At 30.4% G+C, this 21,800-nt stretch overlaps 3 protein-coding genes across 3 annotated transcripts; 1 reads left to right on the top strand and 2 right to left on the bottom strand.

The window, feature by feature from the left end:
- Nucleotides 1-45: 45 nt before the first annotated feature.
- On the bottom strand, nt 46-1,505 carry LOC113394537 (transcription elongation factor S-II). Its single transcript, XM_026631885.2, has 2 exons — nt 1,318-1,505; nt 46-1,061 (listed from the first exon to the last, which is right to left on the bottom strand). The coding sequence occupies exons 1-2, from the start codon at nt 1,384-1,386 to the stop codon at nt 252-254; spliced, it is 879 nt and encodes a 292-aa protein (XP_026487670.1). The 5' UTR covers nt 1,387-1,505; the 3' UTR covers nt 46-251.
- An 8,721-nt stretch (nt 1,506-10,226) lies between these two features.
- On the top strand, nt 10,227-16,624 carry L(2)34fc (lethal (2) 34Fc). Its single transcript, XM_026631632.2, has 4 exons — nt 10,227-10,395; nt 11,198-11,365; nt 16,087-16,187; nt 16,440-16,624. Exons 1-4 carry the CDS (start codon nt 10,237-10,239, stop codon nt 16,510-16,512), a joined length of 501 nt encoding a protein of 166 aa, XP_026487417.2. The 5' UTR covers nt 10,227-10,236; the 3' UTR covers nt 16,513-16,624.
- On the bottom strand, nt 16,616-20,446 carry LOC113394349 (MKRN2 opposite strand protein). The gene is made up of 4 exons (XM_026631631.2): nt 20,123-20,446; nt 19,966-20,043; nt 19,650-19,857; nt 16,616-19,234 (listed from the first exon to the last, which is right to left on the bottom strand). The coding sequence occupies exons 1-4, from the start codon at nt 20,245-20,247 to the stop codon at nt 19,001-19,003; spliced, it is 645 nt and encodes a 214-aa protein (XP_026487416.1). The 5' UTR covers nt 20,248-20,446; the 3' UTR covers nt 16,616-19,000.
- Between the last annotated feature and the right edge of the window lie 1,354 nt (nt 20,447-21,800).

Raw genomic sequence — 21,800 nt, 5'->3', positions numbered from 1 at the left:
AAATCATTTCTGAACCCACCTTTAGAGTGTAAAAAAAATTGCCAATCACTTAAAGCAGGTTAATTTATTAATTAATTTTAAAACTAAGTTCCTTATCTACTTCACACAATTCCATTTTCAATTATAGCAAAAAGGTCAATGCAATGAAATGGGAAAACAATTCATAGTAAAAGTTAAGAATATTTATTTGATACACCAGTGTATCATACAATAAAAGATACACTATTTCTCTAAATATATTAAAAGCAGTCTTAACAAAACTTCCAGCGATTGCCACATTCATTGCATAAAACAAAAGTAGTCATAGGTTCATCTGAACTTCTAGTTTGTAGTTGATTGTAAGTACAATTCTTCTTCTTGCATTTACCACATTTGAGCATTTCTGTTTTAGTACCCTGTACGGTTGCGAGTTGAGCATCATCAATGGCTTCTTTAATGAATTTCTCCCGAAGTTTTTTCATTTCATCACTCGCCATCTCTTCTGGTGTCATTTTGGCAAGACGAGAAGCAGCAATGACTCCATTCAAGAAATTAGTTCGCAATGTAGGGTTTTTAGGATCCTTAAGGTTTGCTACTCGAGACCGGACCCGGTTTTTATACCTCATGTCTGTGTTTTTGAACTCGGCATAAATGCATTCTTCCAACTCTTCAGAAAGTTCCTCAGGAGATGCACATGCATTAGGGTTTTCACCATCAATTTTTAATGCTTGCATCAACAATTCTCTACATTTTAGTCTGACTGCATCGGTGGTATTTGACTGTGGTGGAAATGATGCTGGTAATTTTTTGTCTTTCTCTTTTTCATCCCTTTTCTCTTTATCTTTGCTTGAGTCTTTCTTAGACTTTGATGAGCCACCTGAGTCCTTAGATGGTGTAGCTGGTGTTGACAAAAACTTTTTCCAGTTTTTAATTAATGTTTTGCACAATGATATTACTTCTTCATCCTTACTGGACTTGCGTAAAGCATTCACTGTCATCCCTATCCTGGTTTTGGTAAGGACATCTAAGTTAATGGCCATTGTTTGTAGAGCCTTTAAAAGTTCCAGTGCCTCTTCTTGACCCTACAAATATAAAAAAATATGCATTAGTAATTCATAAAACAAACCTAACAAGATTATTATATATATAGATAAATCACATATTTATTTACTAATTCTGATATACAGCTTTCTGTGTTTCCAATTTTATCTTTTTGTTTTTCTTTTACAGTTCATCTAAATCAGGTATCGTGCTCACGCGGTGTCGCTTTTATTTATGTTGCATTTCAGTACCGACTAAAATTATTGTCGTTCTATTATATACTATTACCACACCTACCGTGCCATCTTCTGATGTCATCTTAGTCAATTTCTTTTGTATTTTCATAACATCTTCTTCTACACTCATTTTTGTTTATAAAATGACAAAACTTGCTTCCCGCCTAATTCAACAAACAATTTATGAAAAATATTGGTAAATCGACCACCATACTACACAAGCATAGACTAGAAAAAATTGACACACCGGCTTAATGTCATTTTAAAAAATTGCCATATGTAAAATGTATCGCTATGATTAAAAATAACATTCTTCAAATTATTATTACCCTAAAAACAAAATTATTTAGTTATTATAATTTCGATTTAATATACCACCGTTGCAGAATTTAAAACGTGTTGCTTCCTTACTGGCAACGTAATGTCAAACTTTTTTACCATAGATTTATATTATTTGTGAAGTTTAAAACGATTATCGGTATCAAAGATTTTTCTGCATATCCGGAGCGATAAAAGGTGTTTCGTAACTGTGTTTAAAAGTGATAATTAATGCGTCTTAAATTAATGGAGGCTATCGCGCTTGAATCAGCCGCAAGAGGCGCTAGTGAGGGGTCATTAAGTCGAATATCACCAAACAATCACTGCGAGTTTTACATCGCGGATCTTCACTAATGATTAATGATTGTTGTAAAGATTGTGCCATCCGTATTGAATTATGACAGAAATACGGTAAATCACTGTTTACGACGAGTTTTGTCCTATGAAAACGTATGTCCTCCATTTTTTCGGAACAAATTAGGACTGGACAAGCCTATCTGACATGTAAACTTATTTTTTTGGTTAGCATAAAAAAAATAAAATTTAAAAGTTTTGGATTAATAATAATAAGATATAATGGTTAAGAACAAAATATTTCCGTAAGTTGTTAAACCGTTTATTTGAAGTTAGTGCAAAATCTGAAAAAAAACGTAAGAATGGCAGCCCTGACCGTTAATAAAAAAACTCATTTCTGACTTTCTGTACGCATGCCCGTGATACAATTTGACAGTTTTGAAGGCGGGAAATGAAATGAAAATTGAAAAGTAGACCAAAGAGTAAAATTGGAAACAAAGGTGATAGCTGTTGATAGCTCTAATTAAAAAATCGTCTATATGATGGCAATTATTTGTTCTGCTATTAAGAGATAGAATTATTTTTGTTGTAAGTCTTTTTTGACCGTTCAAGCTTTTTTCTCCTGAAAAACTATAACACGTGTCTGAGACGCCACCTGGAAATAGTTAAATATTGGTCATAGCGCCTTATCTGCTCTACTTAGCACAAACACACCTTTTACATGAAGTGTGTTTTCAAAATTAAAGGCGTTTTAAGAATTCGTTGTGTCTTTACAATTTTGAATTAATAATAATAGCAAATTATATTTCAGCTGATTAATCAAACCCATAGTAACATCTTTATAGTACATCACATAAAGATACTTAAAAAAAATCTTGATATATATATTTTGAAGAGTTATTTTCTTAAGTAGCTATCGTTGTGAAAGGTGCATCCTTTTGTATTATACATGTCGCACCCAACTACCTTCATTAGCCATCCAATGAAACGCCTAGCCACTGTACTAAACGGCGGCCTGAATGACACTCGGCCAATTCATCTTCCGTTCAATTTATGTACTTTAGAATCTCCTTTTTTTTAAATTGTTTTAAAAAGCCCGACTCTAACTCTATTTGATCTCCTCGGTCTGACCTCTAACCTAAATGTTCCGTTCCTGAGATATTGGCATAAATAAATATTGTAATTCTAACCTTAAAATTAGGTTGTTTATCAATAATTTCAAGACTAAGTATCCTTCGGCGCTACGGGATGAGAAGCACCTTCGCGCCTTGGGTTTCTTAAAAAACAAACTAGGGGTAAGACCGACAAGACCATATTGAGTCATAGTTAACAGAGTCATTTTTGTGACAATTTTGCGCTATCAAGTGTATGAATCTGAGCTTTCTAGCAAAATGATCAAAAGAAACCACAACAAAGATTCTTGTAACCAGGGATCAAATTTCAACCATATACTCTGTTTCATCAAAATCGTGCGGCGAAATTCTAAGCCCAATTTTTTTTTTTCCGCAGTGGCGTTATTACGTAAGTACCAAGACTAGTTATGATGTCGAAACCTTATAAAAAAATCTGTCTCAAACTGAATTACTGTGTGGTTGTAAATCGTAATAACTTTTTGTTAATATTGATACAACTTTCGTCGTTGTTGTTTTTAAAATTTGGTCGTTTCTTAAATAATCAAAAATATGTTTGTGTAATAGAGGTTTCCAATCATATAACGAGACGAAGAATGATCGCATTTTTTAAATTAAATTTAAGAACATGAGTCATAATATTGTGTACATACTTATATTCTTTAAACTTCAATGAATCATTCCTTAATAGCTGAGTGAGTGAGAAGTAAACAGATGTTATGTACTATCATGGCTTACGCATTGCTCGGCCATTGGAACACAATAAGACACACATCCATCTCCGAAATCAGGCCCCGCCGCACGAAAATGTCGAACTTAAAACAAATTATAAATAATTTTACTTCAATTTATATCTGTAATAGAACATTGTTTATATCGTCATAATAACCGATTGTTCTGCATCTTCAAGAAACAAAACAAAAACAATTTTATCACAATTGCAATTAATATTACATAATAGAGGATCATTTATGTATCTACCTATGCCAAAAATAGCAAAGGACTTTAAATATTCCCTATGAAACAAGACTATCCCATTTAATCCGTACCAGAGCTACATCCGGAGCTACAGTAACAGGGCCTCCACGAGAGAGTCCGAGCAAGAGATTTGTGTAAGAAAAGATTACTATTTCTTTGAGAAAACAGCTTAAATAGAAGATTTATATAAAATACAAGCAAAGTTATTCTATTTATCTGCAAAATTATATTGATTTAAAAAACAATTGTTCGACTTATTTGGAAAAATGTTTAGTAGTCTCCACTTCTTTGTACATAATAGACACAGATAAGGTAAGAAGCATCTAGGGGAAGGTGGGGTAAGAAGCAAGTCTTGCCTGAAGCCTTTCGGTGAAGGAATAGCATTGGATTCCAAACTTCAGTGGAGTCCTCATTTATCGTCCCTAACAGGAAGACTCCGCTCTGCAGCATACGCGGTTAGAAAAAATTGACAACTAACTGATATTGATACCGCTCGTCTAGTATATTTTGGTTATTATCACAGTATTATGTCATATGGCATATTACTCTGGCGTAATGCTGCAGATATTGAATCTGTTTTTATTTTACAAAAGAGAGCAATCCGGTCTATTTATAATATTGGAGCTAGAGACTCTCTTCGGGATGTTTTTAACAAAGTAGGAATACTTACTGTTGCGTCACAATATATTTACAACAATATTATTTATATTCACAGTAGCATTGATCACTTTGATAAAATCAGTGATAATCATTGTATGTGCACAAGAAGTAAAAATAAGCTTATAACGCCAAGTTTCCGACTCCGCAAAGTCAATAAATCATTCTTGGGGCAAGGTATCCGTTTCTATAATAAAATTCCGCAAACATTTTTAACTTTGCCGTTTCATAAATTCAAATCATTTGTAAAAAAATAATTGGTAAAGAAGGCATATTATTCGATACATGATTATATAGATGATTGTATTTAACTAACAAGACTGTATTTTTAGATGTTGAAAAAGAGTAGGTAACTACTGAGTTTCTTCTCTGTAGAATCTACATTTCGAAGCGGTGGTAGTTTTACTTAAAATAGTTTGTTAAATGACGATTCAAAAGTGCTTGTAAAAGCCTACTTGAATAAAGTATATTTTGATTTTACCGAAGCTGAGAGTTTGTTCGAACACTAAATATTAATTATTTACGTATGAAGTTGCCTTTTTATGATAAAAGTATTTACTTATATCATAAAAAAAATATATTTTGTATAAAGCAATATACTTCAATAGCTTAGTTAACATTAATAGGTCTCATATTTTATTACCCGTATAATTGTAATTGAAAATGACGAGACTAACTAAAATACAAATTCCTACGTACACTTTGTGACACAAATTTTCCTTATAATGGAAAAACCAAGACACAATATTTTAAGAAATTTTAATAAAATGGTGGACGCTAATGCATCACTGTCATATATTTTCCTTAATCTAAAATGCGTAATAAAATTTGTTCACATTTACCCTACAGTACAGTTACCTATATCTCAAAAGCACGATTATTACGTTTTTAGTTTGTTTTTTCTGAAAAGGAAACTTATTAAGGAGTTAGTTTTAGGAGCTGAATCACATTAAGGCTGAAATGATAACCTACTTCTGAGTGGGAATGAAACCCACTGCAGCTGTACTGCCTACTATTGGCTTCATCGCCATATTACACATAGGTACCTATGCGTACAGAGAAGTTTTAATTTTGTCCAGAGTCACTCAAAAATTGCGAATACAATTATTGATATCGAACTTTCATGTTATTTTAATTTATATTATTTTTGTCGCATTATGTGACAAAATAGAATAGAAAATAATCTATTCTATTTTGTCACATAATGCGTTACAATACAATATACATATAGACGATCATTATAAATTTCTCTGTTCTCCTTCTTTTTGATGTCCTTTATTTTTACTCTTTCCCTACCTTATTTCTTTACCTAAGGCGAGTAATAAAAATAAATAATGAAAAATAGAAAGAAGTATTTCTCTTTGCAACAATTTTTTTTAAATTTTTTTGTAATATTTATATGTTTTGGGACATACCTTTTTACTGACTTTCTCTTCCATAGTTTTTTTAATGTACACAGGGTTTCTAATCTCGTTTTGTGGAATGTCTTGAATTGATTGATTTTGGTAGTATGCAATTCACATAAAACTGTCATCTTTTTCATACCACATCGCAAACGGGCACTTTATTTTTTGTTATGTGGAACTGGGCCTGTATTTGGAAATACCAGTTATGATTAGTAAGTATTTACACTAATGCTGCTTTTTTTGTTCATTTTATAGAAGGGTTTATATATTTTTTTTTATTTCTTCTACATAATCTAAGTGGTAAGCAGAGATTGGGCATTTTACTTAAACTACCATATCGATAAAAATTCCATCAAAAGTTACTTACTCACAAGTACGGCATGTACATTTTCGTCGATAAACAAACCTCAAAGTTGAGTGTTTGTTCCTTTCTCCTGGAAAATATTTTCAATGGTCATATTCTTCATTTTCAGTTCTATGTTTTATTGACTGTTATCTATTCTTATCATAATACAGTAAAACTGTGACAAGATTACTGCAGCTGATGTTTAGATGCCTTTTTAACGAGAAGCCATATTTGACATCATTTGGCAAATTTTATTCATTCTGACTACTGTTTCCAAATTTTTTATCGATTATATTTTTTTGCACATGACAAATGTGTTTACTAATCTTATTATACCATATTGGTTTCCAATACAGTAACAACATGTATCGCCATTACCTCTTTAATGACGATCGTATACATTTTTTTGGTCTGTTATGCATGTTCTAAAGCACTGAATATAGCTGATAAAAATAATAAAATCACGAAAGAAAAGGATTAAACAATATTTTTTTATCGCATCGCAACCATAAATCCGCTGTAATAATATAATGAAGGTGGAATCAATTTAATGAATATAACCAAATTAGTCTTTGTGAGTACACTTTTCAATTAATTTAGAAACATTCATTTGGTATCGGACTATATAAAGAGCTCTCAAATTTAGCTAATGGGCGATTTAATTTTAATTAAAAAAATATATACTTTATTTGAACATGAATATTAAAATAACAAAAACACATCACAACGCTTCGTTTAGTGCCTTTTCTTGTATTTTTTTTTTCAATTGTGGTTTTATTTATTAATTTTAAAATAAGATAGAGGCTAGCTGGAACTGGCTGAAAAATATTGAATCAATTTATCCCTGTATATGCATAACAAACAAAGAGTACTTACATCAATGTCTTATAACAATATAATAGTCAATTGTCCCAACAATTTATCATGAGATCTGTATATTTATTTACGATGTCTTAAACTTACAATATTAAGAATTACGATTAGCATATTGGGCTCCTTTTTTTCTTTCATTAAGTAAGATATTTTTATTGATAATGCTCTAAATAAATACAATAAGTAAATTATAATTGTAACATTACCTCCATTATATACTTGTCATGCTGATTTACTATTTTATTAACTTACTTACATACTTAGTTACATTTGATATTATTTATACTAATGACAAATACCTACTATTTACAACAACAATACGGTAAAATAATTCCTGTTTATCCTTACTATTGTAATAAACTCAGAAGGGAATTATAAAATAAAATTGAAACAATAAATAAACCAACAACAATGACAATATTTACTATCAACTAAATTAATGACATAGTTAATTATTTCACAGAATAATACTTATATCTTTAGTATAGGTATCGTTCAAAAGGGAAAACCCTTTTTTTGTCTTAATATATAGAGTATCAACGGAATTTAAATTTATATAATAATGCTTAAATTCTTTAATATTAATAATTTATAAATATTATGGAAAGCAATGTTTTTAGAACATCTGTGAAATATTCAATTAAAGTTTTCACTGGCCAGTATTTATTAAGAAAATTAGGAACAATTATGTTTCAAACCTGAATTGTGCAACTGCATAGCTATGCTATTGAACCCTTAGGCTTATTGTCCTTTATACTGCTACAATATGTTCCTATTGTTTGCATAACTAGATATGCGGGAAAATAGAAAACATTTGTTTGAAAATAAGAACCCAATGCTCAATTTTAATTTTTATATCTCACAGCTCTACATCATGCCATGTATATTACAAACAAAGCTCATATATTGGAAGGTTGTATCCTTTTCAAACACAGATTAAATTAATTGCACTAAAAATAATAAAATTACGAAATTGCATGCAAACGCAGGGATCAATTCTACTAACAGAAGTATATATATCCCGGTTATATTCCGAACCAAACTACTATTCCTTATAAAAAAAAAAACGTAATTAAGTGCGAATTCTACTTTTTTATATTCGATCCAACTTCTTTGTGTTTCGATTGCGATAAAGTGCCAATTTGATTTGGCGCCCTAGCTTACACTAATAATCATCTCTCAGGTACCGGCAATCTGAGTGTATTGGGACTAAACAAATGAAAGGGTAGTATAGGGTGGGGAGTAATATTTTATGTATCAATAGTTATGCTACTTTTTATCTTGAATTAACAGTATGACATAAAACACGATAGTAATTTTTAAAGGGTAGGATCATACTAAGCTCTCGGCGTATGTGTAAACTTCTGTAAGAAATATTTTTAGACTAACTTTGAGAATATTTTGATTCATAACTATTTCAATAACTTTATATTCCATGTAAGTGTGATCAATATAAAAGTCTTATAACATTCTATACAGAAATAGAATCACAATTTATCTTGGGAGAAAAAAATTAAAATGATTAATACAATTTCAATAACATTATTGCCTACATTTATAAAACAATAAATTTAATTTTATAATGCAAATAGTAACTAAACAAGATGATACCAGTACGAGCTTAAAACAAAATTGCAATAAAGATAAAGTTACCAGCACGAGATAAATTCTCTAGAATAAAGTACAAAAATTGTTAATGCTTCTATGAATTACAATATAGATTAAGAAATTGCAGAAGTACCTACTTAATATAGTAGTAATTTAAACTTTAAAGTTTACATAAATTAAATACTCGACAACTTTAATCTATAATCAAGTACCATAAATGATCCCTTTTATATTATATTAAAACTGTGGTGTAGATCTGTTATGTTATGTAAATGGGTCATTATCCATTAATTTGATACATTTAGCGATTCAATAACTGAATCCAGAGATATCAATCAAAATGTTTAATTATTAACTACCCACTTAATTATATGTTTCGAGGAAAGACCGGTATTTTTCGGGAAAACTACGGTTACCATTGATTATATAGCCCAGGATGCGTCAGAATAAATTAACTAAAAAAAAAAAGTCAATTATCCGTCTATCATGCCTCTAATACAATAAAAGGTTAATATTTTTGTATGTTCTGTATAAAACAGTCTTTGACTGATGCGCCCTTCCAATGCGAATACAGCGCGGGAGTCGATATATAGCTTGAAAGTTTGCGAGGTCGCGTCGTTGTGATCCATTCACGCAAAACGTAACCTGCACTTCGTGTCGTGTAACTTTAAGGTAAAATACCGTTAATTATAAATTAATAAAGATAATTTTAATGTGTTATAGATTGAGGGTACTATATTATTTTGTTTTATTTTAGATCTCAGAATAATAATTGTTTACGTTTAAAATTATTGTCAAATTTATTATAAGTACTGTGCATATAACACAATATATTTTGAATTAATGGTACTTTTTATTTTTATTATATTTTTATAATCGTAGGTGAAAATATAAACGAGCCAATAATTTATTATTAATATGTTTTTGTAATAGAAATTACAAAACAATTTAAATTGTTCCTTGAATTTTTTTGCTCGCATACTTAACTTTGAAATGTTTTTTACCATTCCATTTTTTTAACATACTGCTTTGCTGCTGTATTTGGTAAACTTTAATTGTATGTAGCTAAGTTACACATAGGTATAGGAAGGTCATGTCATACATAAAAATCGTATATAGAAATTTAGCGTTAGTCTCGTAGTTTTATTTATTTTGCATATTTAGGCAATCACCGTCAATCCGTGGGTGTTTCAACACATACAGAACCAGTCTCTAAGAAAACGTTGCTTGGGATAAGAAGAACAGAAAGGACCCTGACCGAGTTTAACATGATTTTTGAATTTCGATTGATTTGAATGTTATTGGGTGAAATTACTGTATAATATTTAGGAGGTTGAAAATATAACTTTGTTACAGAAAAAAAAATTAAGATGTGGTTCCCATCTTTCGCTATGATCCTTGTTGTGGTAGCGTACGCGGAAGGATATTCCGTGGGTGCTCCCGAGAGCGCTTGCAAGGACATGATCCCAAGGCATCCCGTTCCTCCTCAAAAAATAGCCTCACCATACATCATTACTACAAGCACCAAGGTGAGTACAATAAGACGTATTTACTTATAATTAATTTAATAATTTTGTCTAACATTGTGTTAAATTTCATGAGCAAGTGTTTTGTGTTATTTTTTATTTATATAAGAATGAAACCGAGTCAAACATTTTTGTATTGTCTATCTATATCTACAATCAACCTAAAATATCCTTTCACTTAGCCTGTATTCGCCTAAAGACGCGTAATTCACGAATATACCTACTTAATTATGTACATTCGTATATTAATGTAATACCAGAAATTAACAAAATAATATAAAGTCAATCAGTTTGAAATGGAAAATTTAGAATTACGTATTCCAAGCAATTTTCAAATTATTAGTTAGTTGTGTACAATATATTGTCCGCTTAAGTACTTATATTTATTTGAATTTATCTCTCAAAGTTCCAATTCAGTTCCAAAGCCTTGTCGACATTTTAAATGTTTTAGCAAATCCATAATTAATATCATAGATTGTTCTAGCTCTCGACCAATGATATCGCGTCAATTTGTTGTCAAATTTTGTTTATTTGGCTTTTGTATTCATGTGGTTGAAATTGGATATACGTAGAGTTTTTATTAGTATTTAGAAAAAAAAAATGTATTTAAAAGTATATGAGTACAATAAGTACAAGTAAAATATTAAGATTGCTTGATTTAAATATAATATATTATATAAGACCAGATTCTGTACCACCTATATATATATATATATTTTTTATCATCGTGTTTAATAAATATTATTATAAATACTTTCAAATTAAAAAATATTGTCATAAATTTAAATTCTTAATTTTCCTCCAGGAAGTCAAGGCGGGTAGTTCCATGCAAGTGACGATTTCTGGTAAAACTGCTAACGACACTATTCGCGGGATTATGTTGCAAGCGCGAGCTGGTGACAAAATCGTCGGAACCTTCAAAGTAGATCCCAATCACCCTCTTGCCCAGACAATGAACTGCGGCGTTGATGGCGTAAGTACATATTTATTATTTTCCAGACATATCCTTGACCTTGGATTGGACCTACCGATAAATATGCCGCAAGTAAACCTTACAGCCCCTGTGCTGTTATTGCAGAAAAAGTGTCACTGATCCATTAATTTATAAGGCGACAGAGGGGTTGCAATGTATTTCGCGTATTAATTACCTACGTAAAAATGGTTCGTAAATATTTAAAAAGATATTCTGCAAATATAAGCCGAAGGCTCTTTTAATATTCCTTTAGATAACATTCAAACAAAAAAACTCTTCAACTTATAGATTAATTCCGCACGTTCCTTTTATTTAACAACCAACGCTTCAAATATGTCATATTAAGTACATAGTAAAAAAAGTAAAGTTGCCTATGTCTAAATCTCATTGTCTATGATGAGATATTTTGAATAAGTGTGAAGCAAGAGTAATAAACTTAATAAAGATAATAATAATAAAAAACACGAAATATTAAATTATTTAAGTCGACATGATTTAGTCGCTAGAACACATGAATCGAACGGAATATGTTCAGCCAATGTTGAAAACCGTAATCTTGCAAGAATGAAAGAGGTTGAATCTTCATATGTTTACATAATTATACACTGATATAGTTTCAATTGAGTATATCATTAAGTTAACCACCTTGACCGAATCCATAAAGATATTGTTGTAGCTATCAGTCTCTATATAAGTCAATAACACACCATACACGATTCTGTTATAGATCTATTCATTCCCAAAGGCGCCCTTCCACGTAAAAATGTCGTCGTCTTAGTAATAGTCTTAGTAAATTTAACAAATATAATCTAATTAGTATTTTTGCTGTCTTTAGCGGGAGACTGGGTACGGTTGAATATAATTTTGTTATTTATTAACCAAATGACGATTATGAGACGTGAAATTCAAAGGTATACTTTAAGCAACAATATTGTTGTATCATTATAGTTGCCGGATTACTATTTTTATAAATATATGAAATTTAAGATACATATATACATATTTGTTTCAACCGTCCCCATGGCAGGGGCGGTTACAACAGCGATTGAGGGCATTTGAAACAGGTACAAATAATACAATTAATACTAATGAAACTTGTTTTATCTATCACTAATAGGTACTAATTATATTATATTATAAGTATGTATTATATTATTAAAATCTTGAAGACTGATCTTCAAGATTTTAATACTCCTCAAACATTTATCAGTCTTCAACAGTTGATTCTCTAGTTTTTCGCCCTTTATTACATTTCCTTGGGGGTGCTTTTTTCAGTTAAATGAGAAGGCGATAACAGTAGTGTTTTATTTTCAGTTGATATATTGATATTTTGTGTATATAGAAACAACTGCAGACTCGATATTATTTTATGGATTAGGTCGATCTCAGTAAACAGATTCCGGTTAAATGGGTAAATTGTGGCCCGTTTTGCGAAAGCCGGCGTGAATATTGGAAGGTCTCATAGCGAGCGGCATAGCAGACGCTACAATCTTCGGTATATCGTAGATTGACATGGTCGGCTGCTATTCGTAGTGAATCTTCAGCTTTTACCTCCTGATATGCATTACATTTAGCTCGACAAATGAATTTTCCCTCTGAAAGTCTTCCTCACCCTAACGCTCGGCATCTAAAAAAGACAAATATTTATAAATTTTGTGTTTCAACCGTACCTACAAAAAATGTTTCAACCGTCCCCAACCCCACTTATGTTAAAATTAAAAATATACTTTATAATTACGACACTAATAATAATACCTACATTAAGAATAGTCCCTGTCCCTTATTATACAAGAGTCATAATAATCGCAAACGCACACTCAATACATTCACTTTTAATGAACAAATTATATAAGCGTTAATGTCAGAAGAAAAATACTTACTTTCGAGCGATAAAAGACAAGGTGGCATCCTGCACATAACGACAACGTGCGGGAAGCGGCGTGGTACTGATTTCATATTTGGACCTGCTGTCTCTACTCCGTTTCCCCTTTGAACTCTTCACAACCGCGTTGTAAACGCATATTATTATAGTAATGAATTCATTATATTTTTTCAAAAAAAAACGTATCAAAAAGTATAATTATAAACGTGACATACCATGAAATTAAGTATAGGAATTTGTTATATATTTATCTGCAAAATAAAAAATACTATGACTACTTTCTTATAAATATTGGATAATAATTCTTGATATGAATGTACTGTTGTCTCTGTTTTTAATTACAAATACGTTTTCAATTGATCGCTGGCAGTATATATGTTTTAATCAAAAATCTATTTAGAGTAAAACATACATATATAAATTAAAACATATTAACGAATTAATCTATTAATTCAATGAACATGACATGACTGAAAAGTGTTTTATACCAAGGTCTGTAAGTTTCATTCATTTTACTTCCTTGTCATTACTACGAACGCCTAAATCATGTCACGTACTGTCAGTCTTTTTGATTGTAAAAAAATGATTATAATCAGTTATATACTTACCTGTTTTTATTAGAGACCTTCACGTTCTAAGCCCTCTGATTTTTGGAGCAAGCATAATATAATAAATATACCTAAAGCTTGCCTCATTGCTCTAATGGCTAGCTTAATTCGAATAAAAAAAGGTCGAGTCTTTCAGTAGCAGGAGCTAGGACGTTAGTGTTATTTTTCCCTTTCGCGAAATCACGTATATGCCCTCTTAACAGATCATGGACGTAAGAGTAGATATTTTGAGCTGTGTTTGCGCTCACACTTGCACTAATTAGTATTAGTAGATAGCGTACAATAAAATCATTCATTCATCAATCATCAGAATGTTTTCTCATTAATCAGCTACCGCGCGCCGAGCAAGCATATGTGAATGTTGATATTTATTAAATTATGAACATAACATATCTGAGGTCAAATATATAGATGTTATTAACATAATTAGATTCCTTAATAGATGTATTTTAATAATTACATAATACATTTCGACGGTAGGTACCATCATAAATCACATCATCCAAGCGCGACCTCATACACTACTAACAGCCTTGAATGTTGCAATCTTCGGTTATAGTAGTCCATAATAAGCGGCTTAGACCTTTGTGTGCCGACTGCCGAGTGTAGGAATTCTTGAATGTTAAAGTAAGTTAAGTTAGTTATTTAGCTCCTTACATTCAACTGTTTTATTATCTACGAAAAATATTAACCAATATAGCTTAATGTGTTTTTCGTTCCGATACCAACCGGATCAATAGTTTGAGAAAATCGAAAAACTTATAAAGTCAAAGTCAAAAATCTTTATTCAATATAGAAGTATTAGGTACACTTGCTTGCTTGCTTGATATTCAAAAATCTACCAACGGTTCGGAAATTAATAACCGGCGAAAGAAACTCAGCAAGATTTATTTTTTTAATTTCATTCAAACACTTATTGATTTAACAATAACAATGTACCTACAATAACAATAAATATTTTTGCGTTATTTGAAACAGCCTGGAGGCGATTATTTCATTCCCAAGGTATACAATCAACTAAGCAGTCATTAGTGTTGTAATATCCATTAGCACTCAAATGTCTTTAACGATTCTTTTAAATTATACAATTGAATTTTTTTGAACGTTTTCTGGGAGCCTGTTGTAAAAACATATACATTGCCCCACAACAGAGTTACTAACCTTCGTTCGTCTTATATTTAACGTACATACATAACACAATCAAAAACAAATTGAGAAACGACGTCATTGTTTTAATTTCTTTAAATATATGTCTCAACGAATCTTTGTGTCCAGGATTGCACAGATAGCCTTCTTCTGCAATACAAAAATGATATTAATATCGGCTGCATTACCTCAGATCTATGTCTACGTCACTCAAGATTTTTTTTTTACCGCGTTGGCTGCAGAGCTGAGTCTATTAGCCAATATATTAATATGGGGCCAAATTGGAGCTCAGAGTCAAACTCAACTTAAACTCAAATTCCTTTATTCAATACAGAAGCATTACACTTACTTATTGATAGTCAAATTAAACTCTACCACCGGTTCGGAACATACCTGCCCTGAGAAGAACCGGCGAAAAAAAAACAGCGGGTCTTTTTTTAGTCTATTGTAATATCCAGAAACTGTTGTTTTTAAAGCATCTAATGCTTCCCCAATTAAAAGTACATTCGTTTTGTCACATCTTATTATACATTGGGAGTAGTGAATTTGAATTTAATACATTTTGTCTTTTTACTATTTAACAGTAAAGTATTAACACTAAACCAATGTACTATTTCAGAGAGAGCATTGTTCACATCGTCATATATTGAGACGTATTTTTATTTTAAAAATTAAAGAAGTATCATCAGCATACAATACTATCTCGAGTTTATTACCTATAAGATGTAGCAGGTTATTTATATAAATGAGAAAGATAAATGGACCAAGAATTGATCCTTGAGGGACCCCCACTGGAGCCCCGGGAGATCTCTTTTCATTTACATCAACCTTCTGAATCCGATTGCTCAGATACGACATCAGAAGGCAGTGCAGTGTCTCTAATTCCATAATTTATTTTCTTAAATGGGTGGCTTATATGACTTGGGTTTTTTAAAAAAGAATATATCAAACCATATTTAATTGTAGAATCTAATTTATTAGCATGTTTCGTCAGATAACGTACATAAATTAATAAGGAAAATTATGTCCTTATTACGTTATGCATAGCAAAACAACTACTTTTATGTTATTTTTTTTCTTTTTAGGACACAGTAACACACAAGAAGCACGAGCATAAGGACGACCAACAAACAGTGACTTTCACATGGACTCCACCTGCTGACTTCAACGATATCATCAAATTCAGGTGAACGAATATTTGTATTTTAATTTTTAATACATAACCATAAAATAAAGTTCTTTTTTCAAACATAAAAAATGGAAAGCAATGGAACTTACGTCACTTGTCAAAGATGTGCAAAATTTGTTTTAAATTCATTACAAAATATTGGTGAATTTTGACATGTTACAGAAATTATAAAATACTATAAAGTTTTGTGTATATGAAAAAAAAAAACATACCGTCTTAAACTAAATTTGTATAAATATTTTTTTACAGAGCTACTATTGCTCTCAATGGCGCCGTGTTCTGGGTAGGCGAAGAATCCGCACCGATAAAAGTGACGCAATAAATCACTATATGCTAGGAATACTTACTTTTATTATGTATATCTTATTTATGTATTCTTTATAATTTAATTTGCTGTGAAGTATAATTTATATAAAATAAAAAAGTTCAATAAATTATGCCCTTTATTTCCAAAACATAGAAAATAAAAAAGTACCGAATTTTTTTAACAATTTTTTTATTCTAATTGTAGCACCTAGAAAAATTGTCTTCGAGATCAATACAATAATAAAAGATAAATATTATAATAGGAACAAACACTCATATTTATAGGCAAGTTTTGAATTTTTAGGCAAGATTTCATGTGAATAGGTGGAATAGGTGATTTGATTCAACTTGACTATACATATGAATGCTCAGAACCGTGAATAACTCAAGTGCATGAGAATTATGAAGCCTGTGTCTTGTCTTTGATTAAGCCTAATTTAAAAATCAAGTATCTACATCTGAGACAAAGCAATTCCAATGAATTTGTACTGACTTAAACCTATTATTATAAAATCTTCAAGTCTCAATTGTGGCAGTATATTTGACATTCAAAAGTGACCAACTTGTATCTTTAGACCATTACATATGATTAAATATATTTTATTAGATACATTGGAATGGAAGAAAATGTATGTAATTTATTTACATCAAAGAGTTATTTATTGGAACAAAGATTTGGCATTATTTTTGTTTTATTCTTATGACATAAATAAATTATTATAAAAATACTTAATTATAAAAAAAACTTTCAATGCAAATAAAATCTTAAATAAGTTTGCATTCAGTTTTAATGTTTTATAGTTATTTATATCTTAGCATTTTTTTTCTATTAATTAAGTCACTGCTGGCTGGATTTAACAATATTAAATTTCAGGTCTCACATATAATTTTTTACCACCAAATATTATCGCATTCGTTTATTTTGTATTAATATAAGATTATACAGATTAAGGAATTAAGATGAGATAAAGAATGGTTTGACTAGTTTAATGTGTTTGTGATTTAGATTTTTTCCCAAGTTTGTTATAAAAGTGTAAAAGGGTTGTCTACATAAGTAGAACCAAGAACAGATAGTAATAATGTAACTAAACTTGCTGAGAAGATATAACATAGAATTAACTTACATACTCCAACTATAATATGTAGTATGAATGTTTGCGGGACATATAAATAAATTAATATATTTCGATGTTGTAGCAACTCTATGTTAATTCTTTATGCAAACTTTACAATTTTTTTCAGATTTAAAGAGATACTCTTTTATTCGAGTTCGAATTTTTTTTCGAAGTTTAAGATCCCAGGTGACATCAAATCGTATATCTGTGGTCAAAATTCATATTAATTTAATCAGCTCATTATTAAATAATATTACCTTCACATGCTATGCATTTATACTTTGGTTAACTATATGGGGCATTAATGATACAGATTAATAAAATAAGCTGAAAGGAATTTAAACTTTACAAATAAATTTATGTTATACACCTTATACACTAACACCATTTAATGAATACATTCATGAATTTAATTAAAAATTCCTTACTTAATTTACTTTCTTATGATTTTTTTTTTTATGATTACAGATATCATGACAACTTTTCGGTTCTTAATTTAAATGTCACTTGTATTTAAACTATGATATATGTTATAAAGAGAAAAATACACCATCAAAACACTACATTTACCTTAGAGAAGATGAATACGGAACAACTTGAGCGTACATGAGAACTTTATAGGATAGTCATAAATGTAAATGTTTAGAAAACACTAATTGACTACACATAACTTCTTACTGACACCTATCAGATTGTTTTCAATATATTGAAATAAAAGTTCGATTAATACTAATAGAAGGATATGCAACATTTACTTAATGTAACATTGGCTATCTTATGAGAGTACTTATTAAAAGCATTTTTAGTTTTAATGAGAATATTTGACTTGTGCTACCTACACTCAGCTTACAATATTTAAGCTAATTTATTTGATTACATTTGCATTTAGAAGATTAATATGGTATGGAAGTTTAGACTGGATATTATATAATTTCTAATTAAATGAAAAATTAACACTAGGCCTGTATGAAATTTTGTTGTGATGTTAAAAAAATTCTAATTATTCTAATTTTGTATAATTATATCAAATATGCCTGGTCCATTTACAAAACGAAAAAATAACACAGCCTTTTAGCCTTTGTTATGTTTCTAATAGTTAATAAAAATTATAAAGATATTGGACTATACCTTTTTTATAAATTTAAAGTAACTGGTTTATTTAACATAGTTCTGAAAAAATACTTCTAAATTAATCTATAATATAGATGACAAATTAATATATACTACTTAAATAACTGAGAAATTTCAATTACTCAAACATAATCTATTTGGTTTTAGGTAAATGCATTTTAATTTCAAAGTTTCTTATCTAAATATGAGAAATCACAGATAATACTGAACTGACAATAAATAAATACATATAGTTTATAAGTAAATTCAAATAGGCTATCATTGTTTCTGTATGAAATAGCTTTGTCTCTTTAATTGTCTATATAGTGATATATACTTCCCGGCAGCTGAAGTTCGCGGGACCACATACTGTTTACAGAAGAGTTTAGGATCGCGTGCTCTCTCTGACAATTCCCCACAATCAAGTGCTCGTAAAAATGCCAGTACAAAGGTAAAACAGTTGTGACGCTCCTCATTATACCTGTCCGCCACCCACAATGATCGCTGGCTCACCTGAAAATGAATATCACACATATATTATTACTATTGTCATAATCAAAACGTAAGTAAAAAAAATATATTTTCATAGAAAAACTGCCCATAAAGTCACACTGCCTGGGTGAGGGCTCCTCTACTTTTTGAGATGTAGATTCAGAGCTTATTTTACCATGCTGCTTTAATCAAGGTTGGTGGATACTCATGGCAGATTCTTACTCAGATGTTTTTCTTCACCACCAATCCCAAAACAAATTATAAACATGTCAAAATTTTGTTCTATTTGCCATGTTCAAACTCTGAATCAATTGTTAAGATTTAAGATTTTTAACAACCACGCCTTCACAGTTTTTTGCATAAAATATTGATTATAACTTATAATATCATAAAATAACTAACATAATATTTATTAAACAGAAATAAAATAAATTACCTTTAATAAGACACTATCCCAGATCTCATTCCACAGTTCATCAAACTGTTCTAACAAAAGACATTGATCCCAGTCTACACTTGTTTCACATTCACTCCACTTTTTAGTTACAGGGTCAACGGCACGGATGCCCTCTTCGCTGAACTCCACTACATACCCTTGAGAGTTAGTGACCCCTATATGCAAATCTTTGGAATTATAATAGTCACTGAAACACAATGGACATATTGTATTCTTATCTAAAAGGGATGTGAGTCATTTTCAAGGAATTGTCTGAGCAATATTGCTTTAATTCACAAAAAATAAGGATACTTACTTGAGGAAATCCCCATGAGTGGGTTTCATGACGATTGCTCGTGGATGCTGAGAGGCTTTCACGAAAGGATATGGTACTCTGTAAAAAATAGGATGCTTAGCAACCAGCTTTATTTCGTCAGATGTAATTAAATCGCATATAATAAAATTCTACATACCTAAATGGCAAGAGATTATAGTCGTATCTATCCAGTGTCTGTTGACAAACAGGGCAATTTTCGGGTATTATGGTACAAAAAACTTTGTGTTCACAATGGTGGAAACAAAGAATACCTGGATCCATTTTTAGAAGGTTTTATTTAGTAACGTAAATTAAACTAATACTTTTAAAGTTTAATCCTAATTGTAGAATTGTCACTAAGTTACTCAGTAAAATAAAATTAAATAATAAGCCGCAATATATGACTGACTAAGCAAAATTCTAATTGGAATCTAGATCTATTGTCCCACCGTCAAGCTCCTTCCACATCTTGAAGGCCTTCATAGTGACGTTCGAAAATCGTGTACGTCAAAAATCAAAGAGTCGTTTATTTATGACATTAATACATACAACATAATAGTTACAAAATTATATTACAATACTTAAGCAAAAAGATTAAACATGATCCAATATTTTTTTATGTTGAATTTAAATCCAAAAACTTCACTGAAAACATCGTGGTGAAGTTTTGGAACGCACTTTATTGTATAATGTCAGTTTCTAACAGATGAGTGAATTTTTATTGGTTATTCATAACATAACTTTTCGTCATTGGTTGGAATATAAAATATAGAGAAAAAGCGGCAATTTTGAAAAAAATATAATTACTAAATGCTTTTATTTTCTGTTTAATAATAAAATTATCTTAAGAATTAGCTATAAATTAAAATAATTTTCGCGTCATTATGAATTAAAGTTATTATATACTATAGCTATAGGCAGGGCTGGACCGTAAGTTTAGGGGGCCCTGGGCTAACACTACTTAGGGGCCCACCTAAGACATATCTGAACGTAGACTTGAATGAAATTAATTGAATGGGTTTGATTAATTGCAGAACTCGCAGGCCTGAAAAAAATACGATCTGTTTAATTTAATAAAGTAATGGATTCTTTCGCATTATCGTCTATTTTTGACTTTGACTTGACTTAGCTTAGGGCTGCCCTTGAATCCACGGGGCCCTGGGCTGAAGCCCAAAAAGCCATATGGTAGATCCGGCCCTGGCTATAGGGTACTTGAATTTCTTTTTAAAGAAGTCCTTTCGTTACAAGTCTATAATATTTTAAGATACCCATGATGTCCTAATGAACATATAGTGACAATTCATTCGCAATTTGTTAGTCCAGTTAGTATTTGTTTTTGTTAGTTGTGAACATCATTGTCATCATTATCATTATTATCCTATATTAATATTATCTTAAATTAATGCTATATCATAAAAAAAAATTGCATTACGTATATTTCGAGACGGCAACTTAATTGCAACCGCTGTTGAAAGTGACTCTAAGTTTGACGGTTGTTAAATATACTTACATATTTATTTTAATCTCAATTTGAAAAAAAATGTAAATATCACAGCAATTTTCTATCAAAATTCATTATTAGGAGCATAACATAAAATTTTGTCAATAATAATGGCATCATTGACCGCGAGTATTGTGTTCACGGTTGCTATAGCGATATAGGTTTGATAAACCACACCTATATAGACCTATTTAAAGTCTTTTAAGTATTATACGGACATACTTTTCTGTGTTTATTTAAATAAAACAGTTTTAAATTTATAATAGAATATTTCATTGGTTAGTTTTTTTCAAATATTAAATAAATGGTGAAGTTTCATTATACCTATGTATAT

The sequence above is a fragment of the Vanessa tameamea genome, chromosome 4 (genome assembly GCF_037043105.1).
Source record: "Vanessa tameamea isolate UH-Manoa-2023 chromosome 4, ilVanTame1 primary haplotype, whole genome shotgun sequence".
Classification (NCBI taxonomy): domain Eukaryota; kingdom Metazoa; phylum Arthropoda; class Insecta; order Lepidoptera; family Nymphalidae; genus Vanessa; species Vanessa tameamea.
Note: the sequence above shows the minus strand (reverse complement) of the source record. Positions and strands in the feature narration are given on the sequence as shown.